At 45.6% G+C, this 24,318-nt stretch overlaps 1 protein-coding gene across 1 annotated transcript in view; it reads left to right on the forward strand.

Moving 5' to 3' along the window:
* Positions 1-24,318, forward strand: part of ANTXR1 (ANTXR cell adhesion molecule 1) — a 135,360-nt gene that overhangs the window by 12,599 nt on the left and 98,443 nt on the right. The window contains exons 2-8 of the mRNA XM_079987513.1: positions 2,287-2,358; positions 5,913-5,984; positions 10,526-10,607; positions 10,768-10,801; positions 14,448-14,527; positions 19,902-19,970; positions 22,349-22,429. Of these exons, the coding sequence (XP_079843639.1) occupies positions 2,287-2,358; positions 5,913-5,984; positions 10,526-10,607; positions 10,768-10,801; positions 14,448-14,527; positions 19,902-19,970; positions 22,349-22,429 (490 nt within the window). The remainder of the gene's footprint in view (positions 1-2,286; positions 2,359-5,912; positions 5,985-10,525; positions 10,608-10,767; positions 10,802-14,447; positions 14,528-19,901; positions 19,971-22,348; positions 22,430-24,318) is intronic.

A 24,318-nucleotide genomic window follows, 5' to 3' on the forward strand; every position in this document is an offset into this window, starting at 1 on the left:
ATTTCTCTTAGCACATGTAGCTGTGTGTACAATTTTGCCTGATCTCTATACTCTTTGCAAGCAGAGCTGCATAATTCAATGCACCTTTGTAGGTCATTTTCACTGACATGCACACTTTCAACACACACTTTCCCTTAATATACACATGTTTTGGTTGGAGAACTCCGTCACAAAATTCAGAGCAGGTTGGATTTAGAAGGACAGCTGCATTTCAGTTCACGTATTGTTTTGAAAATTCAAAATGAGGCAGACTTGCATTAAAATGTGAACAGAACCACATTTCTCACTCACCTACCCACCTCTGACTCTCAATATCCTGTCTGGGGGCAGCTCATTCTCTGACACTAAATTTTGAGAGGCAGGCGGCTAAGAAAGGTGTCCAGGAGCCTCTGCCCCTGTTTCCAATCCTACCTTAGCCAGAAATTCACAAATGGCAGTTGGCAAATAGAGTAAGACATCTGGTGTCCTGCCTCGTTTACAATATGGGCATATTACTGAACTGTCGTCGAGGATTCTTGAGACGGGGCTTCCTCAGTGATGGCACCCAGGTTGTGAAAACTCCATATTATGAAAGATTTTATTCAGGGCCACTCCTGGGTGGCTTTTAGGGTTAGGGTCAAAACAGCATTTAGTTTAGAGAGAAGGTGAGATAGAGGGGACATGATAGAAGTTTATAAGATTATGACTAGCATGGAGACGGTGGATAGAGAAGAGTCTTTCTCCCTCTCTCAATGCTTGAACTAGTAGGTATCCAAGGAGGCTGGATGTTAGAAGATTCGGGACCGATCAAAGAAAGTACTTCTTAATGCAGCCGCCTTCTTCTTCTTCTTCTTCTTCTTGTTTGTTTATTTTATTTGCCGGTATTTAAACTCTGCCTTTTCCCCTGATGGGACTCAAGGCAGCTTAAAGATAAAAACAAGAACCACTACAAACATAAGACAAATCAATGAATAGAATACAATTAAACACAGATAGAATTAAAACTATATCCATATATCAAATCTGTAAAACGCATCAATAGTTACAATAAACGATAACCTATGGAACTTGCTCCTGCAGGAGGCAGGGATGGCAACCAACCTCGATGGCTTTCAAAGCAGAATCCTGCTTAGGGCTGTCTTAAGCATATGTGGGGTGCAAAGATCTTCCCGGTGCGCCCAGGTTACTCAGTCCCAGGCACGCAGGAGGGTGGAGCCGACCAGCTGGCTGGCTCGGTCACCCCTAAACTCATGGCACAGAGCCCCCCGCAGCAGAAGAGCCCGCCGTGGTGCTCCAACCGACGGACGGGCTCTTATGCGGACTCAACTCTCAGGCTCTTGGCCTGGCACCCCTGATAACCGGGTGCCCGGGTGCCCTGCACCCCTAGTGCCTATGGGTAAGACAGCCCCGATTCTGCTTAGAAGCTTCCCTTTGGGCATCTGGTTGGCCACTGTGGGAGCAGGATGTTGGTTTAGATGTATTCTTGCATGCTTTTGACCTAAGCAATCTTTTAAGGTGTTCTTTCATGTTTCATGGTGTGCTACTTTCGTCTTGCACCACAAGTGTTCCACTGTTTCAGAAAGTTTTGCCAGTGGAACCAGTGAATCACTAAGGGACCTTAACCTGTGCTACAGTGGATGCAGCCCTATCTAACTTTCTCCCTAATGCTACTGAACTGTTTCTCACTTAGAACAGGTTTGTTTCCTCAGGGCCGGCCCACCCATGAGGCAAAATGAGATAATTGCCTCAGGTAGCAGGATCCACCAGGGCAGCAGATCCTGGTCTTGAGTCCCGCCCCCTGTACCTGATAGAGATCTTCCCTGACCACTTCTTACCTGGCATGGAGGGAGTCACCATTTGGGGGTCTGCCTCAGGTGCCAAAATGTCTTGAGCCGGCCCTGGTCTCCCCTTTCCCAATTGAAATCAGCTGAAAAGCTCTGTGCAGCAACAGAGCCCAACTCAAAGCTGTACGGTGAGGCTGATCAGAAGCAGCCCTTGTGTGATTTGTGTAGTGCCAAGTTAAAGGTCCAGTGCTGCAGTTATTTATCCATGTCAAGGAACAGTCCCCAGGGCTCACCTGGAAGATCTATCATCTGCATGGGCCTTTCAAAAGCAACAGATGAAATACGGGCATTTCCCTTCCCCCTCCCCCTTCAAGGAACTGCGAAAGGCATTTTGAACGGGAGATCAGCTTTGAACCTGATGAGCTCCACAGATGTCCAGATGAACCAAACCTTAATAAAGCAGCAGCAACCTAAATGTTTCTGTAATTAAACCAATATTGCCTGGAATGATTTTCTTTTCCAGATCAGGAAGTGTCTTGCACCACTGGAATGAAATCTACCACTTTGTGGAACATCTGGCCCACAAATTTATAAGGTAAGAAATTTGGCTGATAGTAGAAGGTTGATTTCAAGAAGCTTAAGTATGATCAGGCTTCGGACGTGCATGTTTACTCGGAAGTAAGTTCCACTATGTTCAATGGTGCTTAAAGGTAAAGGGTAAAGGGACCTCTGACCATTAGGTCCAGTCGTGGCCGACTCTGGGGTTGTGGTGCTCATCTCGCTTTACTGGCCGAGGGAGCCGGCGTACAGCTTCCGGGTCATGTGGCCAGCATGACTGAGCCGCTTCTGGCGAACCAGAGCAGTGCACGGAAACGCCCTTTACCTTCCCGCTAGAGCGGTACCTATTTATCTACTTGCACTTGGACGTGCTTTCGAACTGCTAGGTTGGCAGGAGCAGGGACAGAGCAACGGGAGCTCACCCTGTCGCAGGGATTCGAACCGCCGACCTTCTGATCAGCAAACCCTAGGCTCTGTGGTTTAACCCACAGCGCCACCCGCGTCCCTCAATGCAGCTTAGTCCCAGGTTAAAAGTCCTTTTGTTTTGCTTGAGTAAACATGCATGGAATCAGGCCTTCATGTCTAATTGTGGATTATACCAGAGGAGAATCAAGTTCTTTCATCTCTCTTGGCTTCAGTTGGGCTTGTCCTTTTGATTCTCCATAACATCACAGCTGAGAAGAATTCATTGAGCAAATTCACAGTTTAACTTGGTTGTGGGAGGGAACCCTCTAACTTGTTTTGCCTTGAGCTTTCCTTTTGCATTACATTGGGTCCTGTTTAATTAAAAGAAGGGAGCATAATTTATAATACAGAATGAATTCCAAAATGGATCCCTTCTTTTTGTATTTGCATGAGCAAGGTATCCTAAGGGTTCCACTTTGGTTAGTGACCAAAATCAATCGATTCATTCATTCTAAAGGTTCCTCTCTCCATCTCATTAAATACTTTGGTTTTGGTTTTTAAAAACCAGTCATGGTATACTTCTAGCCCTTGTGTTATGTTTTTCTAGATCACTGGTTTCCAAAGTGGGGGGTAGGATTACCGGGGGTGGGGGTGGCGCTCAGAAGCATGTTAATCACTTATTTACAATTGACCAGGCTGGATCCTAGAGTGAAGTACCGTATTTTTTGTCCCATAGGACGCACCTAGTTTTTTGGGGTGGAAATAAAGGGGAATTTTTTTCCCTTTATTTCCCCCCCAAGACCAGGTTGGGGAACAGTGGGACGACGGGGCTGCGCCTCCCCACTGTCCCCCGAGCTTGTGGGGCTGGCCGATGTCTGCCCGGCGCGCGGGGCGCTCTGCTTCAGGGCGCTCTGCACACCGGGCGGCAGGCTGCTATCCACAGCGTGGGGAGCCCTGCGGGAACTCCCACGGGCTCCCCAGGCTTGCAGATAGCTTCCTGAAGCCTGGAGAGCAAGTGGGGTTGGTGCACACCGACCCCTCTCGCTCTCCAAGCTTCATCGAAAGCCTGTATTCGCCCCATAGGACGCACACAGATTTCCCCTTCATTTTTGGAGGGGAAAAAGTGCGTCCTGTAGGGCGAAAAATACGGTACTTTCCTTGTTTACTACTCTTATTGCTTTCAAAGCTATTTCCTTAGGTTACATTTATTTATGATTTATGATTCTGAGTTGCCACAGTTCACAAGATAGCAGTTATTGGAACAGCTGCTGATTTTCTAATTAATTTGTCACTGCACATCAGTGGTGGGTGAAGGTTTGTACATGTTTGATAAATCGCTACAGACGAAATGCAAGGTGAAGGAAGGAGATTTCCATCATATGTGGTGGACCTGTGAAAAAATAAAAAGGTTTTGGGGACTCATCCATGATGAACTAAAAAAATTTTTGAGATACACCTTCCCTAAAAAACCTGAAGCCTTCCTTTTAGGGATGGTGGGGAAGGAGATCAGACAAGAGGACCAAACCATGTTTCAATATGCAACAGTAGCTGCCAGGATACTGCTAGCGCAAAACTGGAAAACCCCTAATATTCCAACCATTAGAGACTGGCAATCCAAGTTATTTGAGTATATAGAGCTAGCAAGGATGACACAGAAGATCAGGCATCAGAAAAATGTAAAATTTATTAACGATTGGAGTAAATTCCTTATATACATGGAAACAAATCTAGGTAACGTTAAAATCACAGTTGGCGATATATAAAGTTTGAGAGGTGTAAACAAGGTAACAAAAATACCCCGCAGGAAAATAACATGGGAGTACAACTCAAGCCGTTTTGAAGGGAAGTCAATCACTGTTTTGGGATGGGTGGGTATATATATATATATATTATTTTTTTCCCCTTCTGTATGGTTGTATGTACCGGTGGTTTTGTAATATTGCCATATGGTACCTTTGTTTGTTATTTCTGGTTTTTTTTTTCCTGTATTCATTTTTTTTTGTTTGTTTTTGGTCATATGAAAAAGAGCTCAATAAAAAATATTTTTTAAAAAAAAAAAGATAAATCGCTACAGACAAATATTTTATGCTCTAAATTTCCTTCACCCTTCTGTTTTCGTTAATAAGAATGTGGGGGGAAATTCATGCAATATTCCTGAATGAATTTTGTTGTGTTGTTATCTTCCTTAGTGGGCTGTGCAAGCCACTGTTCTGAATAATGCTTTTTATAGGGTTAGCGCAAGGGACACTGGGGATGAGTTTATGGAACCAAGGGGATGGCAACTCAATAAAGTTTGGGAACCACTGCTTCAGAGTCTAGAACCACTTAAGCCTGACAACCAGCTGATCTTTGGCACTGTGTGAGGGGCTGGGCAAGCGCCTGCAAAACTTCTTTTGGCCCAGCTATGCCTCTTCACCTGTCCCACATGTGATGTCATAGATTACATCATCTGTGGGGCAGGTGGGTGTGGCTAGTTAGGCCCTGCAAGCTCAGTTGGTTCCCCACCGGCTTTTGAGCTATCCTACAAACCAACAAGTTGCCATGGTGTTCTCCAAAGGAACCTGCAAGATCACCTTACCTCATATCCACCCACTGGACTGCTTTGATCAGTGGAACTGGCAGTGTTTCAGGAGCCCCTTAATACCTGTTCCCCATTAGTAAGAACCTTTTAGTGTGGCAGCACCAACACTTTGGAACTCCCTGCCTGTTGATACAGGCAGGCACCTTCACCTTGCGCTTTTCAGTGCCTGCTAAAAGCATAATTGTTTAGACAATCTACCCAGATGTTTACAAAGTTGATGCAGGTCTTAATCTGTTTTCTGTCTATGGTTATTTAAACTTTTTTGAACGTATTAAATTTTTCATTTTTCTTAGTGATGAGTTTGTTGTCTTATCTTTTTCATAAGCAGCTTTGTTTTTTTACAGTCAAGTGGTCTGTATATTTTATGAACTAAATAAATAAACATACGGAAATATTTCTGACGGGTGCCGAAAAGAATACAGTGAAGATCGCTGCCTGATATCAATAGGCAGGGAGTTCCAGAGTGCAAAAGGTTCTTATTTTTTTCAGTTCCAGCCCTAGATGGTTCAGAAATGATCCCTGGGTGGGTCCCAAACTCTTTACGTTCATGTTTGTCCAGGGTGAACCAAAGTGTGGATTGTAACCCTTGTGTTCCCTTTTTCCAGCCCCCAGTTGAGGATGTCCTTCATTGTTTTCTCAACCAGAGGCTCAACTCTGATGAGGCTCACTGAAGACAGGTAAGAGGAAGCCGGGAAGGCAAGGGGGGTGGTGAGCTGCAGAGGTCTGAGGCTTGTGCATCGTGCATTTTCTTCCTGCACACCTGTGCCCCTTGAGCTTCAGTCTGCGCAATGGAACCAAATGGAAAATCAGCATTGCAAGGCCAGGAGCAGACACAACTGTGTTGTAACTCTCATGGACGTCTAAAGAAGCTGAATGTTCGAAAACAGTTGCTGGAAACTGCAGCAGGAAAGAGTGTTGCTTTCTTGTGCTCGAACCCTGCTTGCTGGTTAGCCACTTTGAGAAGACTAGGTGGGGCACTGAGCTGACCCAGCAGATTCCTCTTTTCTTTTCTTTTTTATAATATTTTATTAAGTTTCAGAAATAACAACAAACAGAAAAAAGAAAAAACACATACAGAAAAATATAAAGTTACCAAATACAAAAATTACAAACATTTAACTTATAAAGAAAAAAAAATAGAAAAAGCAGAAAAAAGCACACTAAAAAAACACAAAAATCCCTTTTTTTAATTTCTCCTCTTTGATTCACTTATTTTCCTGACTTCCTCACATCTCCCTTTTTTGTATCCCTTTTAAAAATTATTTCAGCAAATTCATATCCAATTAATTTATCTATTATCAATCCAATCTTATTTTTAACCTTGTTGCTTGAACTCCTTCAGCTCATTTCAATGTCATCAACATTCAAAAATTTTACAATGTTTCTGTAGATAAATTTTAAATTTCCTCCAATCTTCTTCCACCAACTCTTCTCCCTGGTCTCGAATTCTGCCAGTCATTTCCGCCATAGTCGGCATAGTCGACCAATGGGTGCCAAAGAAGGATAGAACTTTCTTTATGTATGCTACAGCAGCAGCAGCAAGAATACTTATTGCAAAGCATTGGAAGACACAAGACCTACCCACTCTGGAAGAATGGCAGATGCAAGTAATGGACTACATGGAAATGGCGGAAATGCCCAGCAGATTCCTCTTTTGTCCTTATGACAGTGCGCGTTCAGTTCTGATGCGAGCTCTGGTGCCGAGTCTTACAGTCATGGGTTTGACTTCATAACCCTTTTCTGATTTTTGAACCCGTGTGCCTCTGGGGTTTGAAAACCTGCAAAGCGTTTCTTTTTAAAGACTGCCATGGTCCAAAAACCCTCCAGCACCTTGTCATGGAATATATTTGGGTACTGGGATGGTGCTGGTGAGATTTGCTGCATTCTTGAAACAAACTAGACGCTAAAGGTAAAGGTAAAGGTACCCCTGCCCGTACGGGCCAGTCTTGACAGACTCTGGGGTTGTGCGCCCATCTCACTTAAGAGGCCAGGGGGCAGCGCTGTCCGGAGACACTTCCGGGTCACGTGGCCAGCGTGACATCGCTGCTCTGGCGAGCCAGAGCCGCACACGGAAACGCCGTTTACCTTCCCGCTGGTAAGCGGTCCCTATTTATCTACTTGCACCCGGGGGTGCTTTCGAACTGCTAGGTTGGCAGGCGCTGGGACCGAGCAGCGGGAGCGCACCCCGCCGCAGGGATTCGAACCGCCGACCTTTCGATCGGCAAGTCCTAGGCGCTGAGGCTTTAACCCACAGCGCCACCTGCGTCACTAGACGCTAGCCTTGAGAAAATGCCAGCTGGACTGAGGAGGCTGGTTCTTGTGCACAGTAATGACACAACTGGGGTTTTAAGGCTGTATCCTTGAAGGATTTCTTTAAAAGCCAACTTAAAATGATGTGGAGCGTGCCCCGAGTGCTACAATCAGCCCAATTAAAGTTTCCATAGAATAAATCATAACAAGGGAACTTGTGTGAGAAATGCTTTTCGCTATCCTCTTTCTCTGTGCCACATGTCGCTTTATTTTATATTGATATTCTTTCTCCTGGGGACGCTCCCCAAAGTCCCCAAAACACACTTGAAATTGTTAAGCCTTCTGGCCTCATTAACATGATGGTGCTTCTCATCAAGTAAGGAATTAAACAGATAATGTTACTGCGAAATGTTAACCGTTCAACTGGAATCTCCCTGGAAAACCAAACCCTTTGCACTAATTGTGAACTGAAGAAATGGGATTTTCTCAACAAATGTTGAGACCCCCTCCCCATATGTTGGCTGAACTGGCAATCTCCTTCCCATGAAGATACCAGCAGCATGAGTTCATTTGGAGATAGTCTGAGGACCACAGAGGCGTTATCTTGGCTTGAAAGCCTTCCGAACTCCACTTGGCTCCTTCGAGTCAGTCTTCACAGCTGAGTGAAACACCGCAGAGCCCACCCTGCTCAGCCTGTTTTTAATCTGTCTGTGTGCCTGCACTTTGAAAAGATTACATTGGATGTCCAGGGCTTTTAAAAGTCTTTCCCATGAACTCATTAATCTTGAAGTTGGTTTGGATGGAGGAAGAGAGGGAAGCGGGTGGCTGCTTTCACATAAATCTGGAGCCTGAAGATTAGACTCTCGTAATACTAGAGATCGTGGACGTCCAGTGAAGATTCAGGACAGGTAAAAGGAAGTCCTTTTTCATGCAGTGCATCGTTCAACTATGGAACTCCCTCCTGCAGGAATCAGTGATGGATCCGTTTAGCTTCCACAGCTTATAACAATTGCTTTCTCCATTTGCCTCGAGTTAGACTGATTTTAGGGACGCAGGTGGCGCTGTGGGTTAAAGCCTCAGCGCCTAGGGCTTGCCGATCGAAAGGTCGGCGGTTCGAATCCCTGCGGCGGGGTGCGCTCCCGCTGCTCGGTCCCAGCGCCTGCCAACCTAGCAGTTCGAAAGCACCTCCGGGTGCAAGTAGATAAATAGGGACCGCTTACCAGCGGGAAGGTAAACGGCGTTTCCGTGTGCGGCTCTGGCTCTGGCCAGAGCAGCTTCGTCACGCTGGCCACGTGACCCGGAAGTGTCTCCGGACAGCGCTGGCCCCTGGCCTCTTAAGTGAGATGGGCGCACAACCCCAGAGTCTGTCAAGACTGGCCCGTACGGGCAGGGGTACCTTTACCTTTACCTTTTTAGACTGATTTTCACCCAGGAATTTAGCAAAGGGGGGGGATCCATACCCCTGGGCCACCCCCAAACAATGCCCTGCCATACTCTTATTTCCTCTCTTCTGAAGCCAGGTAAAATTGTCTGCTAAGCTATAGATATGTTACACCAGGGACGTCCAACTCCCAAGAGACTGTGATCTACTCACAGTGTAAAAAGACTGGCAGTGATCTCACCATTGTCGTTGGATGGATCAAAGTTGTTGGGCTTTTTCTGGGAAGCCAAAGTTGTTCAGCTTTTTTTTAGGAAGCAAACGAATAAAGGAAATGTAAAGTTTTGTTTCTATGACTATGATATATGCAGCTAGCATCTATGTTACATTGTTACAAGTATATGAATGAATGAAGGAAATGGCATATATGAATGAATGAAACTGAATGAGCATTGTGATATACACAGAATATAATCAATAGTTGATTATATTTAGGGTCCTGAATCCACAGTCAAATAGTGGACCTTAACCTGATGGTCAACTTTTTTGTCTAGGAACCAAAAGTTGCTGTGCTTTTTTGGGAAAGGCAAAGTTGTTCAGCTTTTCTTAGGAAGCCAGAGTGATTGAACTTTTTTTATGAAACAGTAGTTGTTGATATTTTTTATTCTTTTTTTCTTCTTCTTCTTCTTTTTTTTGGGGGGGGGAGAAAGGAGATCCCTGAAAGACCAGAGAGCTACCAGGAACATTCCATGATCTACCAGTAGATCATGATATACCTGTTGGACGTGCCTGTGTTACACAATGTGATTTATAAAATCTAGCTATATAAACTTCATTGATTCATCAAAATATTGTGAGCAAGAAGGTCCAGCTGCTGAAATTTTGTGTTGCATGAAGGCGAGGACTGGCTGGAAGGGACAGAATAAAGAACTATAGAACCATAGAATTGTACAATTCGAAGGCCACCTCGCCCAACCCCCTGCGATGCAGGAATACTTACAAGGTGTTCAATAAACTGGTCCTGAGCACAGCTTGGGCCCCAGGATACAGTCTAAAGTGCACCTAGGAGACTACTACTGTTCAGTGAATATATCTGCATTCTCTTGTGTTCTATTGATGGTAGAAAGGCAGGATATTGATGTAAGAAAATGTATTACAAAAATGAAAAGAACATGCTTGACATAAGTTTATTTATAAAAATATTTGCATGCCGCTGTGTCATAAAATATACATACTGTATAAGCAGTTTGCAGCAATAAAAACAAACAAATAAAATACAGTAAAACCATAAAAGTTAAAAGCAGACATCAATTTACTATTGTGATGGATGTATAATTAATTGCCTGGATTGGCCTGGCGAAATAGAAAGTTTTTCCGCAGGTGCTTAAAGATGGCATGAAAGGCTGAGTTGGCTAAATTCAGCATCTAAAAATGTGTCCCCTGTTTCAACTGCGTTGCATTTCAGTTTGAATATAGTTTGGAACGGGCAGATCTAAAATCTTTATATCTGAATGTTATTCCTCATGCACCAATTTTATCCATAGCGAGTTGGCTTTCCCTCAGCGGAGATGTTGTGTTCTGCTGTTTCAGGGAGCAGATCCGTCAAGGCTTGGAGGAGCTCCAGAAGGTCCTGCCAGGAGGAGACACGTACATGCACGAAGGCTTCGAGAGGGTAAATCACAAACTGCACCAGCGTTACACTTGCTCTCAATCACACTGTGGGTGGGCAGCGGGTGGATCAGGCCCGAAACATTGCTGTTTCCAAACATGGCCCCTTATTCTTCTCACATTCTTCTTTATGGTTCTGACAGTCATTTTTGTTTCTCTTTCAGGCAAGTGAGCAAATTTACCATGAAAATGTTCAAGGTAAGAATGAGTTGGGGGGTCTCTAAATGAAAGCCTAGGGCTTGCCAATCAGAAGGTTGGTGGTTCGAATCCCCGCGACAGAGTGAGCTCCCGTTGCTCGGTCCCTGCTCCTGCCAACCTAGCAGTTCAAAAGCACATCAAAGTGCAAGTAGATAAATAGGTACCGCTCAGACGGGAAGGTAAAGGGCGTTTCCATGTGCTGCTCTGAGCAGGCAGCACAGGAGTCCTGGCCAGAGATCCTGCACTAATAAACTGCCCTGAGACATTTGTGATTTGATTTGAATATTATCACATTAAGGAGTTGGTTTTTAAAGCCCTTCACAATTTGAGAGCTGAAGTCTGGCAAAGTAAGTTTTAGGTGGCCCCAATCCTCTTGGGTGATACTTTTTTTCAACTGCTTTCCTCAACTTTCCCCAGAAAGCAGTTGAACCCAAGACTAGCAGAGTATCTAAACTGATTTTTCATTCTCTTCAGCAATGTGGCAATTAAAAAAAAATCTGCTCCTGGGGGTTTTTTTTTGGGGGGGGGGCACTCTAACCATAAGGTACTTTAAAGAGGCTGTTAATTACTGGGGCATTTGCTTTTTTCTCCCTTGCAGGTAGAAGTCTTGCGATTATATTTAGCTTTGGCAAGTGCAAAATATCATCTTTAGCATGTAATCCTTGATTTCAGAGGCCTCTCAGATTTATTGCAAGGAGCTGCCGGCAGCCATCCAAATTACCTTTAATTGGTTCTGCTTTATGATGGTTGTGTGCTTTTCGGTTGATACCGATGACAAGCCTGGGCCGGGCTTAAGAGCGAGATAACAATCTTCTTGGGAGAAGAATGCATTTTGGCAGGCGGTGCTGCAATCTAGATGATAATATGCTTGGCTCTTCTACTTTACAAGCAATTCTGTCATAGTGGGGCCAGCTCCCAAATAGGTCCAGGGTTCATGAACCTTCTAGAGCATCATTTGCACCCGGGGACAAACTCTACAGGGTGGAGGGCACAGCAGCAACCATTGATTCATTTGTTTATAGCATTTATATCCCATCTTTTTCTCCAAGGAGCTCAACATGGTGAACATGGTTCTCTCCCTCCTCATTTAAAGCCACAACAGCCCTGTGAGGCTGTGGAACGATATAGTGACTGGCCCCAGGGCCACCTAGTGAGATACAACATAACTGAGTGGGGATTTGAACCCTGGTCTCCCAGGCCCTAGTCCAACACCTTAACCACTATGCCACACTGGCTCTGGCATGGCTCCAACTCTCCCTTCCTCACCCTAAAAGGTAAAGGTACCCCTGACCATTAGGTCCAGTCGCAGACGACTCTGGGGTTGCGGCGCTCATCTCGCTTTATTAGCCAAGGGAGCCGGTGTACAGCTTCCAGGTCATGTGGCCAGCATGACTAAGCCGCTTCTGGAGAACCAGAGCAATGCACGGAAACACCGTTTACCTTCTCACCGAAGCGATACCTATTTATCTACTTGCACTTTGACATGCTTTCAAACTGCTAGGTGGGCAGGAGCAGGGATCGAGCAACGGGAGCTCACCCCATCGCAAGGATTCGAACCACCGACCTTCTGACCAGCAAGTCCTAGGCTCTGTGGTTTAACCCACAGCGCCACCCGTGTCCTCACCCTACTATAGGACAAAGGTGGGCTGACTCACAGAACATGAGTTGCTGATAAGTTTTAGAAAGCATGAGTACGTGCTCACAGTCGTTCCGCTGATCTGTGCTTCTGAGTATGCCCTCTTGCTTATGGGCATCAGAAGTATCTTCCTGGGTTAAGCCCAAGGTCAGCCTCGTCCAGTGTTCTTACCATCAATGCCAGCAGTGAGCTACCAGGTAGCCCAGTAGACTCTGCCTTTCCTTCTGGCCACCCATGGCAGAACTGTTAGAATTCCTGCTCCATGGTTGCATTCATGGGATTTTAGTCTATCACATGACAGTGTATGTTTTGACTTCACAGAGTGGGAAGTGACAGAGATAGGGTGTTTGTGTTACAGTGTTACGTGAAGTGGGACAATTGTCCTTTGTTCTTTCTCTTTGCTGTCTGATGCTAGAGAGAGGGGGAGCCATGTTGCAGTGCTCCGTGTGTGTTTATATGTAAATAAAGTAGATTAGCCAAAATGCTGAGTTGCTGAGGTCTGTTATGCAAGCTGCGAAGACTCTGCGGATCCCTAAGTGTGCCAGTGGCAGTTGGCTTCTGTCGCTGTGATATTCGGGCTGAAGAAAGCTTTTGAAGCTCCCGAACGATGGACCAGGAGGGAGGGAACATACCAGTTGGGCATGTGTCTCTGCCAGAGTCCTACTCGAGTGTAGGCTGAACTCCTGACAAGAACTTGTCTCATGGCATGCTGACGTCACACTCTTATGCATTACCCTCTTCATAATTGACTGACAGTGACAGAAGGTGGGGAAATACAGGATGTGGACCCCTGGCAGAGCATAAGGCTCAGTCCCTGCCACCTTCAGGTAGGCCTGGCTAATACTCCTGATTGAAGCCCCGGAGAGGCACTGTCAAGTAGTGTGGACAGTACTGAGCCAGCTGGATCTCTTTGCATACCAAAGATCCCAGCTTCCGTCCCTGGCATCTGCAGGCAGAGCTGGAAAAGCCTCTCTGTCTGAAATCATGAAGAGCAGCTGCTGCCACTCTGAGCTGGAAGGACCAGTGATCTGACCTGGGAGAAGGCAGCTCCCTGTGTTACTGTCATGTCATGGCATGAGGCACATCCTGTTAGATGTCATGGATGGGATGGAGGAGCCAGATTCTGTGGCTTGTTCTGGAGGCAGCTGCACATTTGCTGCCATGCCTGGTTTGGTCCCTGGGCAGAAACATGTGATGCTATGTTTAAGTCAACACCTAAGGCAGGCATAGGCAAACTCGGCCCTCCAGGTGTTTTGAGACTACAGTTCCCATCATCCCTGACCTCTGGTCCTCTTAGCTAGGGATGATGGGAGTTGTAGTCCCAAAACATCTGGAGGCCAAGTTTGCCTATGCCCGGCTTAAGGTGTAAACCGTAGCTGTGCCGAAGAGGCATTTGGAAGAATCTGTAATGTTCAGGGATGCATCAGAGCCCCACAACAGACTGTGCCCCCTTGCTGTGTGTTTGCTTGGTTGCAAATCCAAGTCTATTGCTGTACAGTGGTACCTCGGGTTACATACGCTTCAGCTTACAGACTCCACTAACCCAGAAATAGTGCTTCAGGTTAAGAACTTTGCTTCAGGATGAGAACAGAAATCGTGCTCCGGCGGCGCAGCAGCAGCAGCAGGAGGCCCCATTAGCTAAAGTGGTGCTTCAGGTTAAGAACAGTTTCAGGTTAAGTACGGACCTCCGGAACGAATTAAGTACTTAACCCGAGGTACCACTGTATACTGTACAGTAATGGTTGGAAAGGTACAGATACTAGCCGTAATTCTTCTGTTGTGGCCTGAAAAGCACAATAATGCTGTAGAGCAAGTTGTGCTTTAAAGCTCCATGTTCAAGTGTGTTTTTTTGCACCAAAGTTTTCCCTCCTGCATTTCAGGGGGTTGGACTAGATGACCATCAGAGGTCCCTTCCGACTTCACAGTTCTGTGATTCTATGATTCCATGCATCCACATGCCACTTCATCTCCTCACTCACCATATTAATGGAACGGTTTTCCTCTCTTCAGGTTATAGGACGGCGAGTGTCATCATTGCGCTGACAGATGGAGAGCTTCACGAGGACCTTTTCTTCTATGCAGAAAGAGAGGTAAATGGGATGGGTTCAAAATCATTAGGAAGATGAGGGGGTGGGCGCCTGGCTCCCCATACCTGCCTGTTCAGTCAAAGGTGGGTTTTGTCAGCAGGGAAATTCTTTGTCTTGCCTTCAGTGAAACTGTGTGAGCCAAATAATCTGCTTATGTGGGTCATGTATGGTTCTTGAATATGTGGAGTCTATATTTCTTCTGATCATGGACAGAAGACCTTGCCCTTTCTCCTTACTAATGCCAACCTGCCTTCACACAACCGATACGAGTGGCGCTGTGGCCTCTTGGGCTTGCCGATCAGAAGGTTGGCGGTTTGAATCCGCACAACGGGGTGAGCTCCTGTTGCTCTGTCCCAGCTCCTGCCAATGCAGCAGTTTGAAAGCACACCAGTGCAAGTAGATAAATAGGTATTGCTGTGGTAGGAAGGTAAACGGTGTTTCTGTGTGCTCTGGTTTCCGTCATGGTGTTCCGTTGTGCCAGAAGCGGTTTAGCCATGCTGGCCACATGACCTGGAAAGCTGTTCGTGGACAAACGCCAGCTCCCTCGGCCTGAAAGCGAGATGAGCGCCGCAACCCCATAGTCTCCTTTGACTGGACTTAACCGTCCATGGGTCCTTTACCTTTTTTTACCTTTTACCTGTACACACCAAATTTTAGGGAGCAGAGCTTCTGCATCAGAGGCGAGGAAGTCTGGACAGATGCGATTCCTGGCCTCTTCCATAGACGTCAAGCTCTTTGCCTGACCAGCCTTGGTGTGGAGAAGCAGGGAGTGGTATATGCTGGCTGTTCAGTTCTGTTCAGTTCTGTGGTCGTGGCACTTGCCATTTCACAGAGGAAGGGTTGAGACTGAGCGACCTATCCCAGTACACCCATCTTTTAGAAACCCTCATACTAAAATGCTTCTCCCATCATGATGCAGGGTTGAGCAGACAGCTTCTCAAGCACATCTCCCTGTACTTGCAAGAGATCGCATAAGTGAACCTGTGTGGTTGGGTGTCAGCAAAACCAAGTGTCCACGAGGAAATTATGGGGCCACCATGTAAACAGCAGAGGCAGCCCAGAGGGGTTTCTCCTACCCAGTCCATAGCCACATCTCAGCTGGGATTTGAAAGTTCAAATGCATCTCATCCAAACCACATGTAGCATTTGACCCATCCGTCTAGACCACACTGGCTTCCACTGACTGCCTCCAAGAATCAGCCTGGCTTACCAACACCCAGTTTCATCCAAAACCCTGTTCTTAGCCATGTTCCTTTACAACCCCTATTCTTATTAAAAAAAACAAAACAAGAAAAGGCACAGCCTTTATCTCCCTTCTCCGTGCAGATGAAAAACCAACATTTTAACTCTCTCCAGGTTTTTCAGAAAAGCAAAGGACCCCTTTCTTTGAGACAACTCGTTCATTAATCTTGTTTTGCCTCAGGAGACAGTGAGCTATCGGGTTCTGTGAGGCCGATGGCATATCTTTGCACCCATAAAGATCATGTTTTGCCTGTCTGACTCTGTCTGCCTGGTGATCAAAACTGGCATGTGTTTTAAGCAAGCCTGACAACAAGACTTTTGATTTCTTTCTGGAGACTCAGGCAGACAAGGGGAACTTTGTCCAGACAAGCTGGAAGCCACAGACTGACAGTTCAGAGGTCTGTCTCATAGATGGATGCATGTGACAAAATGACTGCAGAGTTCACCTAGAATTGCACCTCATTTTGGGAAAGAATAAGAAAATGGAAACAGATCTGTTAGTTTTTCTATATGCAGGGCCCTTGGCAACCATCAAGGAGTAGGAACTGGATCTGGCCCCAAATGAGAGGTCCCTTGATGTGGAGCGTTGTGAGACCATCATGCCATGTGTCTCCCTGGTGCGATTTTAAAATTTTAATTGAAAAACAGGGTGTAAGATTTCTTAAAAACTCAGAGAGCTGGCTTGGCACCCATCCTGTGCCATCTGTTTGGAATCAATCCCAGGTGTCCTGAAAGAAAGTGCAGGTAGCAGATCAGAGTGTGGGAGGGGCTGAGGGAAAAATCACATTCGAGCTTCATAAAGGTAAAGGTGAAGGGGCCCCTGACCATTAGGTCCAGTCGTGGCCGACTCTGGGGTTGTGGTGCTCATTTCGCTTTACTGGCTGAGGGAGCCGCATCTGGCGAACCAGAGCAGTGCACGAAAACGCTGTTCACCTTCCCGTCGGAGCGGTACCTATTTATCTACTTGCACTTTGACGTGCTTTCGAACTGCTAGGTTGGCAGGAGCAGGGACCGAGCAATGGGAGCTCAACCCGTCGCAGGGATTCACCTGAGCATGGATTGCTGAACCCAGGTTATCCTCATTCACTTGATGGGTGGTCCCATATTTTAGGGCTCATCCAGACTTCCTTAGGTTCTAGATTTCTAAGCACATGTTTGCACTTCTTATCCAAGCATAGAGGTGTTTGGGTTGTTGTTGTTTTTGTCCTGGTGCTTTCCTTGGGGAAAACCTCCATTTCACTGCTGAATCAGAGCAAATAATAAATAAATAAATATTATTAATTATTATAATATTATTAATAATTAATAATAATTTATTATTATTTATACACCGCCCATCTGGCTGGGTTTCCCCAGCCACTCTGGGCGGCTTCCAGCAAAATATTAAAATACAACAATTCATCAAATATTAAAAGCTTCCCTAAACAGGGCTGCCTTCAGATGTCTTCTAAAAGTCAGATACAGTGGTACCTCCAGTTACATACACTTCAGGTTACAGACACTTCAGGTTACAGACTCCGCTAACCCAGAAATAGTACCTCGGGTTAAGAACTTTGCTTCAGGATGAGAACAGAAATCGTGCTCTGGCGGCGCGGTGGCAGCGGGAGGCCCCATTAGCTAAAGTGGTTCTTCAGGTTAAGAACAGTTTCAGGTTAAGATCGGACCCCCAGAACGAATTAAATTCTTAACCTGAGGTACCACTGTAGTGGTATATTTCCTTGACATCTGGTGGGAGGGCGTTCCACAGGGCAGGTGCCACTGCCGAAAAGGCCCTCTGTCTGGTTCCCTGTCACCTCCTTTCTCATAGTGAGGGAACTGCCAGAAGGACCTCAGCTCTGGACCCTCAGTGTCTGGGCTCAACGATGGGGGTGGAGATGCTCCTTTGGGTATACTGGACCGAGGCCGTTTAGGGCTTTAAAGGTCAGCACCAACACTTTGAATTGTGCCCGGAAACGTCCTGGGAAAATCAGTGGAAAATCCAATTGCCGTTTGCTCCAATTCAGTGTTAAAACACAGGACCTCTGATCCCTCAGGCTGTGCTGAATGGCCATGAAGGGCCAATGCATCTTTTGCAAGTAGGCCACAGACTGTGGTATCTATTCCTAGTCAGAGAAAGCAGCCTGGCCAAAACAATCCCAATTCCTCAGTAACAGGATAAGGCAACTGGATGTGCTCCATGCATAATGTTCCCCTCCCTGGATTTGATTTGATTTTTTTGCAGTGGGTGGAGTTGGGAGTTCAGGCCATCGGTTTTCACAACTGGGAGATCACCCTCCTCCCTGCATGAATGTTACAACAAACCACCCCCTGCCATTTAAACACACAAAAGGAAGCAAAAGCTTTAGGGTGGCTGAGCCAGATTTTTCGGAGCTTTAAGAGGGAGCTTAGGACACGGGTGGTGCTGTGGTCTAAACCACTGAGCCTAGGGCTTGCTGATCGGAAGGTCGGCGGAGCTTCCATTATTTGGTCCCAGCTCCTGCCAACCTAGCAGTTCGAAAGCACGCCAAAGTGCAAGTAGATAAATAGGTACCACTCTGGCGGGAAGGTAAATGGCATTTCCGTGCGCTGCTCTGGTTTGCCAGAAGCGACTTAATCATGCTGGCCACATGACCCGGAAGCTGTACGCTGGCTTCTTCGGTCTGAAAGCGAGATGAGCTCCGCAACCCCAGAGTCGTTCGCGACTGGGCTTAATTGTCAGGGGCCCCTTTACCTTTAAGAGGGAGCTTAGCAGGCAAAAGGGTCAGTGATACAGAGCTGTTATTTCTCCAGTACATCCCAGGTCAGAGTGGCATGCAGGTCAGAGTGACATGTCGTTAGTTGGATAGTCTCCAGTGCGTTGTTTTATAGACTCTTAACAGGATTTTGATAGTTGAATCGGGCTGATTGTGTATCTACTCAAGGGCGAGAGAGATGCTGTATCTGGCAGCCTGATGAAATGCAGTGCTGTGATGGTGTGAAAACTTGGATTTTTTCTGACCAGAAGCTGGAGGGAATTATTAACTGGAATGGAAATGTGGAGGTGGTGGTGAGGTTTCTCCCACATCCCCAGTAAAAGTAGAATTTTGAGCCTTGAACACCCAAATGGAAAGATTCCTTTTGTGGAATGGAAATTAAGGAAGTCCAGCAAAAAAAAAGTGATGATAATAAAACTTGGGCAGAAATAAATTTGCATTTACAAGAAACAGGTCCACTAGCTAGATCTGAATTTCCCCCCTTTCTTCTTTTGTCTCTCATTTCAATCACACTGTTTTTGTTTGTTTTCTGATATGTAATAATTTGTTTTATGACAAGTCACCTTGGGATCCTCTTCTGGGACTGAAAGGGGGCATATAAGTTTTCTTCTAAAACGAAATGCATCAATTCTGACAGTATGGCATTCATCCTTATTAATTCAAATATTATATCATTTAAAGTTCAGGAGGTGACTGGCTTCTGTATCTGCTTTCTGGTGAGCCAGGGCCTGGAAGCATATTCTTGCTTTGGAAGCTCCTGGGCAAATGGATCAGGTCCAGCTTACTGGTTGGCAGTGGGCAGCCCAGTGTGATGTAGTGGTTAGAGTTCTGGGCTAGGATCTGGGAGAGACCAGAGTTCAAATCCCCACCCAGCCATGAAATTCACTGGGTGATCTTGAGCTACTCACTCACTCTCAGCCTAGCCCACCTCTGGGGAGAAGCTGCAGTATGTATGCACCTTGAGCTCCTTGGAATATAAGTGTAAAGGTGGAATATAAATGAAAAATGATATGGCGATGGCAGAAGCCCCAGTCAGAAGGCTGGACTCCTCTGGGCCTGCCATTTTCATCTGGGAAAACTAAAGCTCCGTACCTCCCTGTTGGCTATCATGGGAAAACTTCTTTTCCCCTTTTGACAGAAGTGGATGAAATTTGAAGGAAATATCTCTTTTCAATGTCTCAATTTCCTATAACTTTAAGACACTCTCTTTTCCCTACTGCTGAACTTGTAGACAGACTTGATAGGCATCGGCAGGTAAAATGGCTGGATGGTTTTAGGAGAGAGTTAGTCATCACTTTTTTAAAGGAAGCTCAAACCTGAAGTCAAGCCATGAAAACTATGTTCACATGATTACATCTTTAATCTGTGTCAGTAATTATCTATTCTTTATTCTCTTGCTCAAGGCAAACCGATCCCGTGACCTTGGGGCAACTGTGTACTGCGTTGGTGTGAAAGATTTCAATGAAACACAGGTAAGTTCCCAATATACCAGATTTGCACAAAACAGCAGTTTGGTTTTTTTAAGTGTGTGTGAACTCCATCTTTTATAGGAACATTTTGTAAGAATGCCAGCAGCACTTGCGCTTTGGAACTCCCTGCTCATTGAGATCAAGCAGGCGCCTTCGCTGCAATGTTTTTGGCGCCTGCTAAAAACATTCTTGTTTAGACGAGCCTACAAGATGTTTAGAAAGTTAACGCGAGTTTAATCTTTTGTGAGCCTACTGCTATTTCAACTTTTTGCAGCTTTAAAATTATTGTTGTTCATTTTTCTTGGTGATAAGTTTATTGTTTCATCTTTTTTCTAAACTGAGGTTGGGTTTTCCCCACAGTCAAGTGATGAATAAACTTTATGACATAAATAAGAGAGCCAGTGCTACTTATGGCATGTTTGCTCAGTTCCACACTTCCATTCTCCACATATGCTAATGTTATAAAAAAATTTAGGTCTTATAAATATATAATAAATGTTCACAAATGTACCAAGCAAACACATATATAAATATATAAACCACATGCCTAAAACCCACAGGAAAAGTCCTAAAACCATTTTGACTCTTTCAGTCACCTCAAATATTTCTCTACAAGGTCGAACAAAATGCAGAAACCTCCCCATTGTCTCTGTCCTCACAAATCCTGCCTTAAGGGCACATTTAAGGTATGAACAGGGTGAGCCTGTGACCTGGCTCAGGAATTAAGTATTATCATTACAAAAGGATGGCCAGGCTCCCCAGGTAATCCAGTCAAGTGACCATTAACAGGTCACCTGGCAGACAGGGTAAAAACAAAGCACTCAGATTTCTGTTGTAGACCACCTTTTCTGTGATGTAGGTATGATGTACCCTATCTACCGCACTCCGTCCTACTTAACATCGCTTATGGCCCCGTCTCACCGATATGCCTTCATTAGAGCTAGGTTTAATGTCTTTCCAACAAACGTGCTGAGACATAGATTCACTAAGGGCCAAGTCCCTTCAACGTGTGCTTGTGAAATGAAAACATCTGAATCTCTATATCATGTTATGTTTATCTGCCATTTGTACAGTTCAGCCCGTGCTAGCATACTAAACTCCATAATCCAGCCAATGGCTGACAAACCAGTAGACCTACAGCTTGCCTGGGCTCTTCAAGATGTGGATCCTTATATTACCCTACAGGTTGCTAAATTCCTAACAGCCGTCCTCTCGTACAAGAGACGGAATGGAATGTTAGCTGATTATTGATAGTTATAAGAATTTTCTATAACAACATCAGATATTGATTTTAGTGTAGTGCAATTTTTTTTAATTTTAATCTTAATCTTAAACTTTTCTTATGAATGGCTGATATTTGTCCTTGTGAGTTGTAAACTGTGTTATACTACTTGTGGCTTGTACGAGTTCACTGTTTTATTTGATTTGTTTTGTTGTGTTGTGTTTCATGATGGGCGTAAAGCCGAATAAACATTTTGATTTGGTATGATGTATCTGGGGGGGTGGTCTTGGGCTACACCACTTCTGTGATATATGTATGCTGTTTCTGGGGGGGGGGGGTCCTTGGACTCCAGGGCGAGCAATTTAAAATGTCTATATAAGGACGGACACACCTTTGTTCTGGGTCGTCCTCCTTTCCTGTGTGTGAGGGGAGCACCCTGTTGCAACAGTTAATAAAGATCAGACTTACTAGCTGATTTGCTTCTCAATATTCTCTGGTTGGTCTCTGTTATTTTCTCTGACTGATAGAGAACCTAAGAAAGGACTCTATATGGGCTCTTGGGTACCCCATAAGGGAAAAGGAGCAGTTTTATTACTTATAACACTAACCATCCTCAAACACCCGACGGGCTGTAACATTTAAGATGGAACTAGCTTGTTTTCTGCTGCTCCAGAGGAGAGGACCTAAACCAACTGATTCAAATCACAAGAAAGTAGCTTCCAAGTAAATATTAGGAAGAGTAAGAGCCGTTAGACAGTGGAACAAGAGCCCCCCTGAAGGTGGTGGGCTCTCCTTTGTTGGAGGTTTTTAAACAGAGGTTGGATGGCCAGCTCTCAGGGAGCCTTTTAGCTGTGGATCCTTTAGCAGGGCGTTGGTCTAGATGATCCTTGGGATCCCTTCCAATTCTAAAAGACTATAAAACAAAAACAAAGCATTTTATGTTTTCGAAGGGGCTGCAAATCCTGCTCAACCCGATTGTGGGACAAAAGAAATCACAGTGCATTGGCCACTGGCACGTTAAAAGCAAACACACGAAAACCGCCGTTGCCTGTTAGCCACAGCCCCTGGGTTTGCTTGGACAAGAGTTTGCGTTCAAGTCCTCCTTATGACATTGTTTGCTGGCTGCTGACACGTTTGACCCTTTTTGTTGCTCTTCCAGCTGGCACGGATCGCTGACAGCAAGGATCACGTCTTCCCGGTGAATGATGGCTTCGAAGCTCTCCAGGGAATCATTGACTCCGTAAGTATCACTTACCATTGTGTTCGTTTTACGACTCTTGTAAAATCACCAGTGTTGTTGCCAGAAACCAGGCATTTATCACTATCCTGACATCTGAGGGCCTCCTCTTCTGTAGTAGCAGGAATGGAACTGAAGGGCTGGACCTGGGTGGGGGGTGGGAATGGGCTTGGATGATGGACAGGAGATGCCAGAGGCTTGTTTATGGTTAGCAAGTACAAAGCGTGGAGAGGCTTTTGCCAAGAGGTCAATGGTTGGGTGAGATGTCTGTGCCTCCCCAGGGGGAAGTGGCAGATTCGCTGTTGCAGATGAAGTGCTCCAGTTAGGCTGCAGGGTTGCAAATGCTTCCATTTGGAGTGGGGGCCAGTGGCAGGCAACGCAATCCTAAGCAAGCAAGCCGACTGAGTGCCTCATAGGATTGCAGCCTTAACTGTGCAAGTGGCACGATTGAGGCAGTTTCAACCATGATTTAGATCTGTTCTTAGTCTGTGCTTGCAAAGGTGAAGCATTCATGAACAACAGAGCCGGTCAGGAAATCAAATGCAAAAGAGAGCATCGGATCAATTTGTTCGAATAAGGGAATGTGGTTTATTTCTTCTTGTTTCTGGCTGGTAGCCTACGAAAAAGGTGTGAAACATGGTTGGAACAACATGCAACAACCAGGAACAACATTCATATAATGGCGTATGCCTGAAGCACCACCAAGAGCTGGTTTCACATGGCAAATGTCATACTCCCACAGATGTGCCCTAGTGCCTTTGAGTGGATTTATTTTCACAGCGTCAAGGTGTGGATTTCCCAGTTCAGTTGCACAGAAGGGGCAGGTAGACATGAGCCAGAGCTAAACGGACGTATCAAGGGATTGCAAACAACTACTGTGGCGTGTTTGAGCCACAAATGCACTCCACTGGAAGAGCCTGCCTTCCTGCAAGGCAAGCATTGCAAATTCGGTTTCTAAGCAGATAAGGTAACAAACATCCCAGGCTGCAGCAAGGAAAAGCAAGGTAATAAAACCCTTTAGCAAATTCCTTCACACTTCCTCAAAGACCTTTAGGCTCGTTTTTACAACATCCCTTCCCAACATGGTTTTAACACTTAAAACAAAAACAAAAAGCTGCCTATCAGTCAGTCTATACAGATGGATGACCACCTGTCAGGGATTGTTCAGCTGCGATTCCTGCACCACAGGGGCTGGACTTGATGACCCTTGGTGTACCTTTGAACTCTACAATTCTACGTTTCTGTACATCATTATGTTTATCCGGTACATGAGCCTACCTTATTGCAAGGCAAATTGGATCTTGGCCCTCCTCTTCTCTTTCCTAACGTTTGTTTCCAAATTGGACGGGAAGCACTAAATGATGTTGGATCACCAGGTATTGTGAGATTGTAAGAGAGATTTCGTTTGCAGGCTTTCATTCCTTTTGCAGCTGTTCTTAATGGGTTCCAGAAGCAGTTGCCTCTGTGTGTGTGTGTGTGTGTGTGAGTGTGTGTGTACGCGCATGTGAAAAATCTGGGCAGAGCTGATTATCCGAGCGCTTTCTGGGCTCCTCCCAACCATACTAGCAGCAATCAGGTTACCCAAGGGTCGCTGTGAAATGATAAAATCTCATAATGGAGGGATCATGTATGTGTGGTGCAGGCATGGCAAGGAATAGCATTCTATGTGTTGAGGAAAAGCTGTACGTTTCCCCATAAATTGGTTGATTATATATTTCTGGGCGGTCAGAATCTCAGCACAAGGGATCCGTGGGTGGAGAAGCAGAGGAAATAACAGGCAGAGCAGCAGCAGCAGAAAATTGTGGTCCTGGGTGTGGGTGTGGGGGCCAAAACCAGCCCGACGAAAGAGAGGGAGGGTCTAGCAGGGGCTTCATAGGAGCTGCTCCCCTGAA

This window comes from Podarcis cretensis (assembly GCF_951804945.1).
Source record: "Podarcis cretensis genome assembly, chromosome: 8".
Classification (NCBI taxonomy): Eukaryota; Metazoa; Chordata; class Lepidosauria; order Squamata; family Lacertidae; genus Podarcis; species Podarcis cretensis.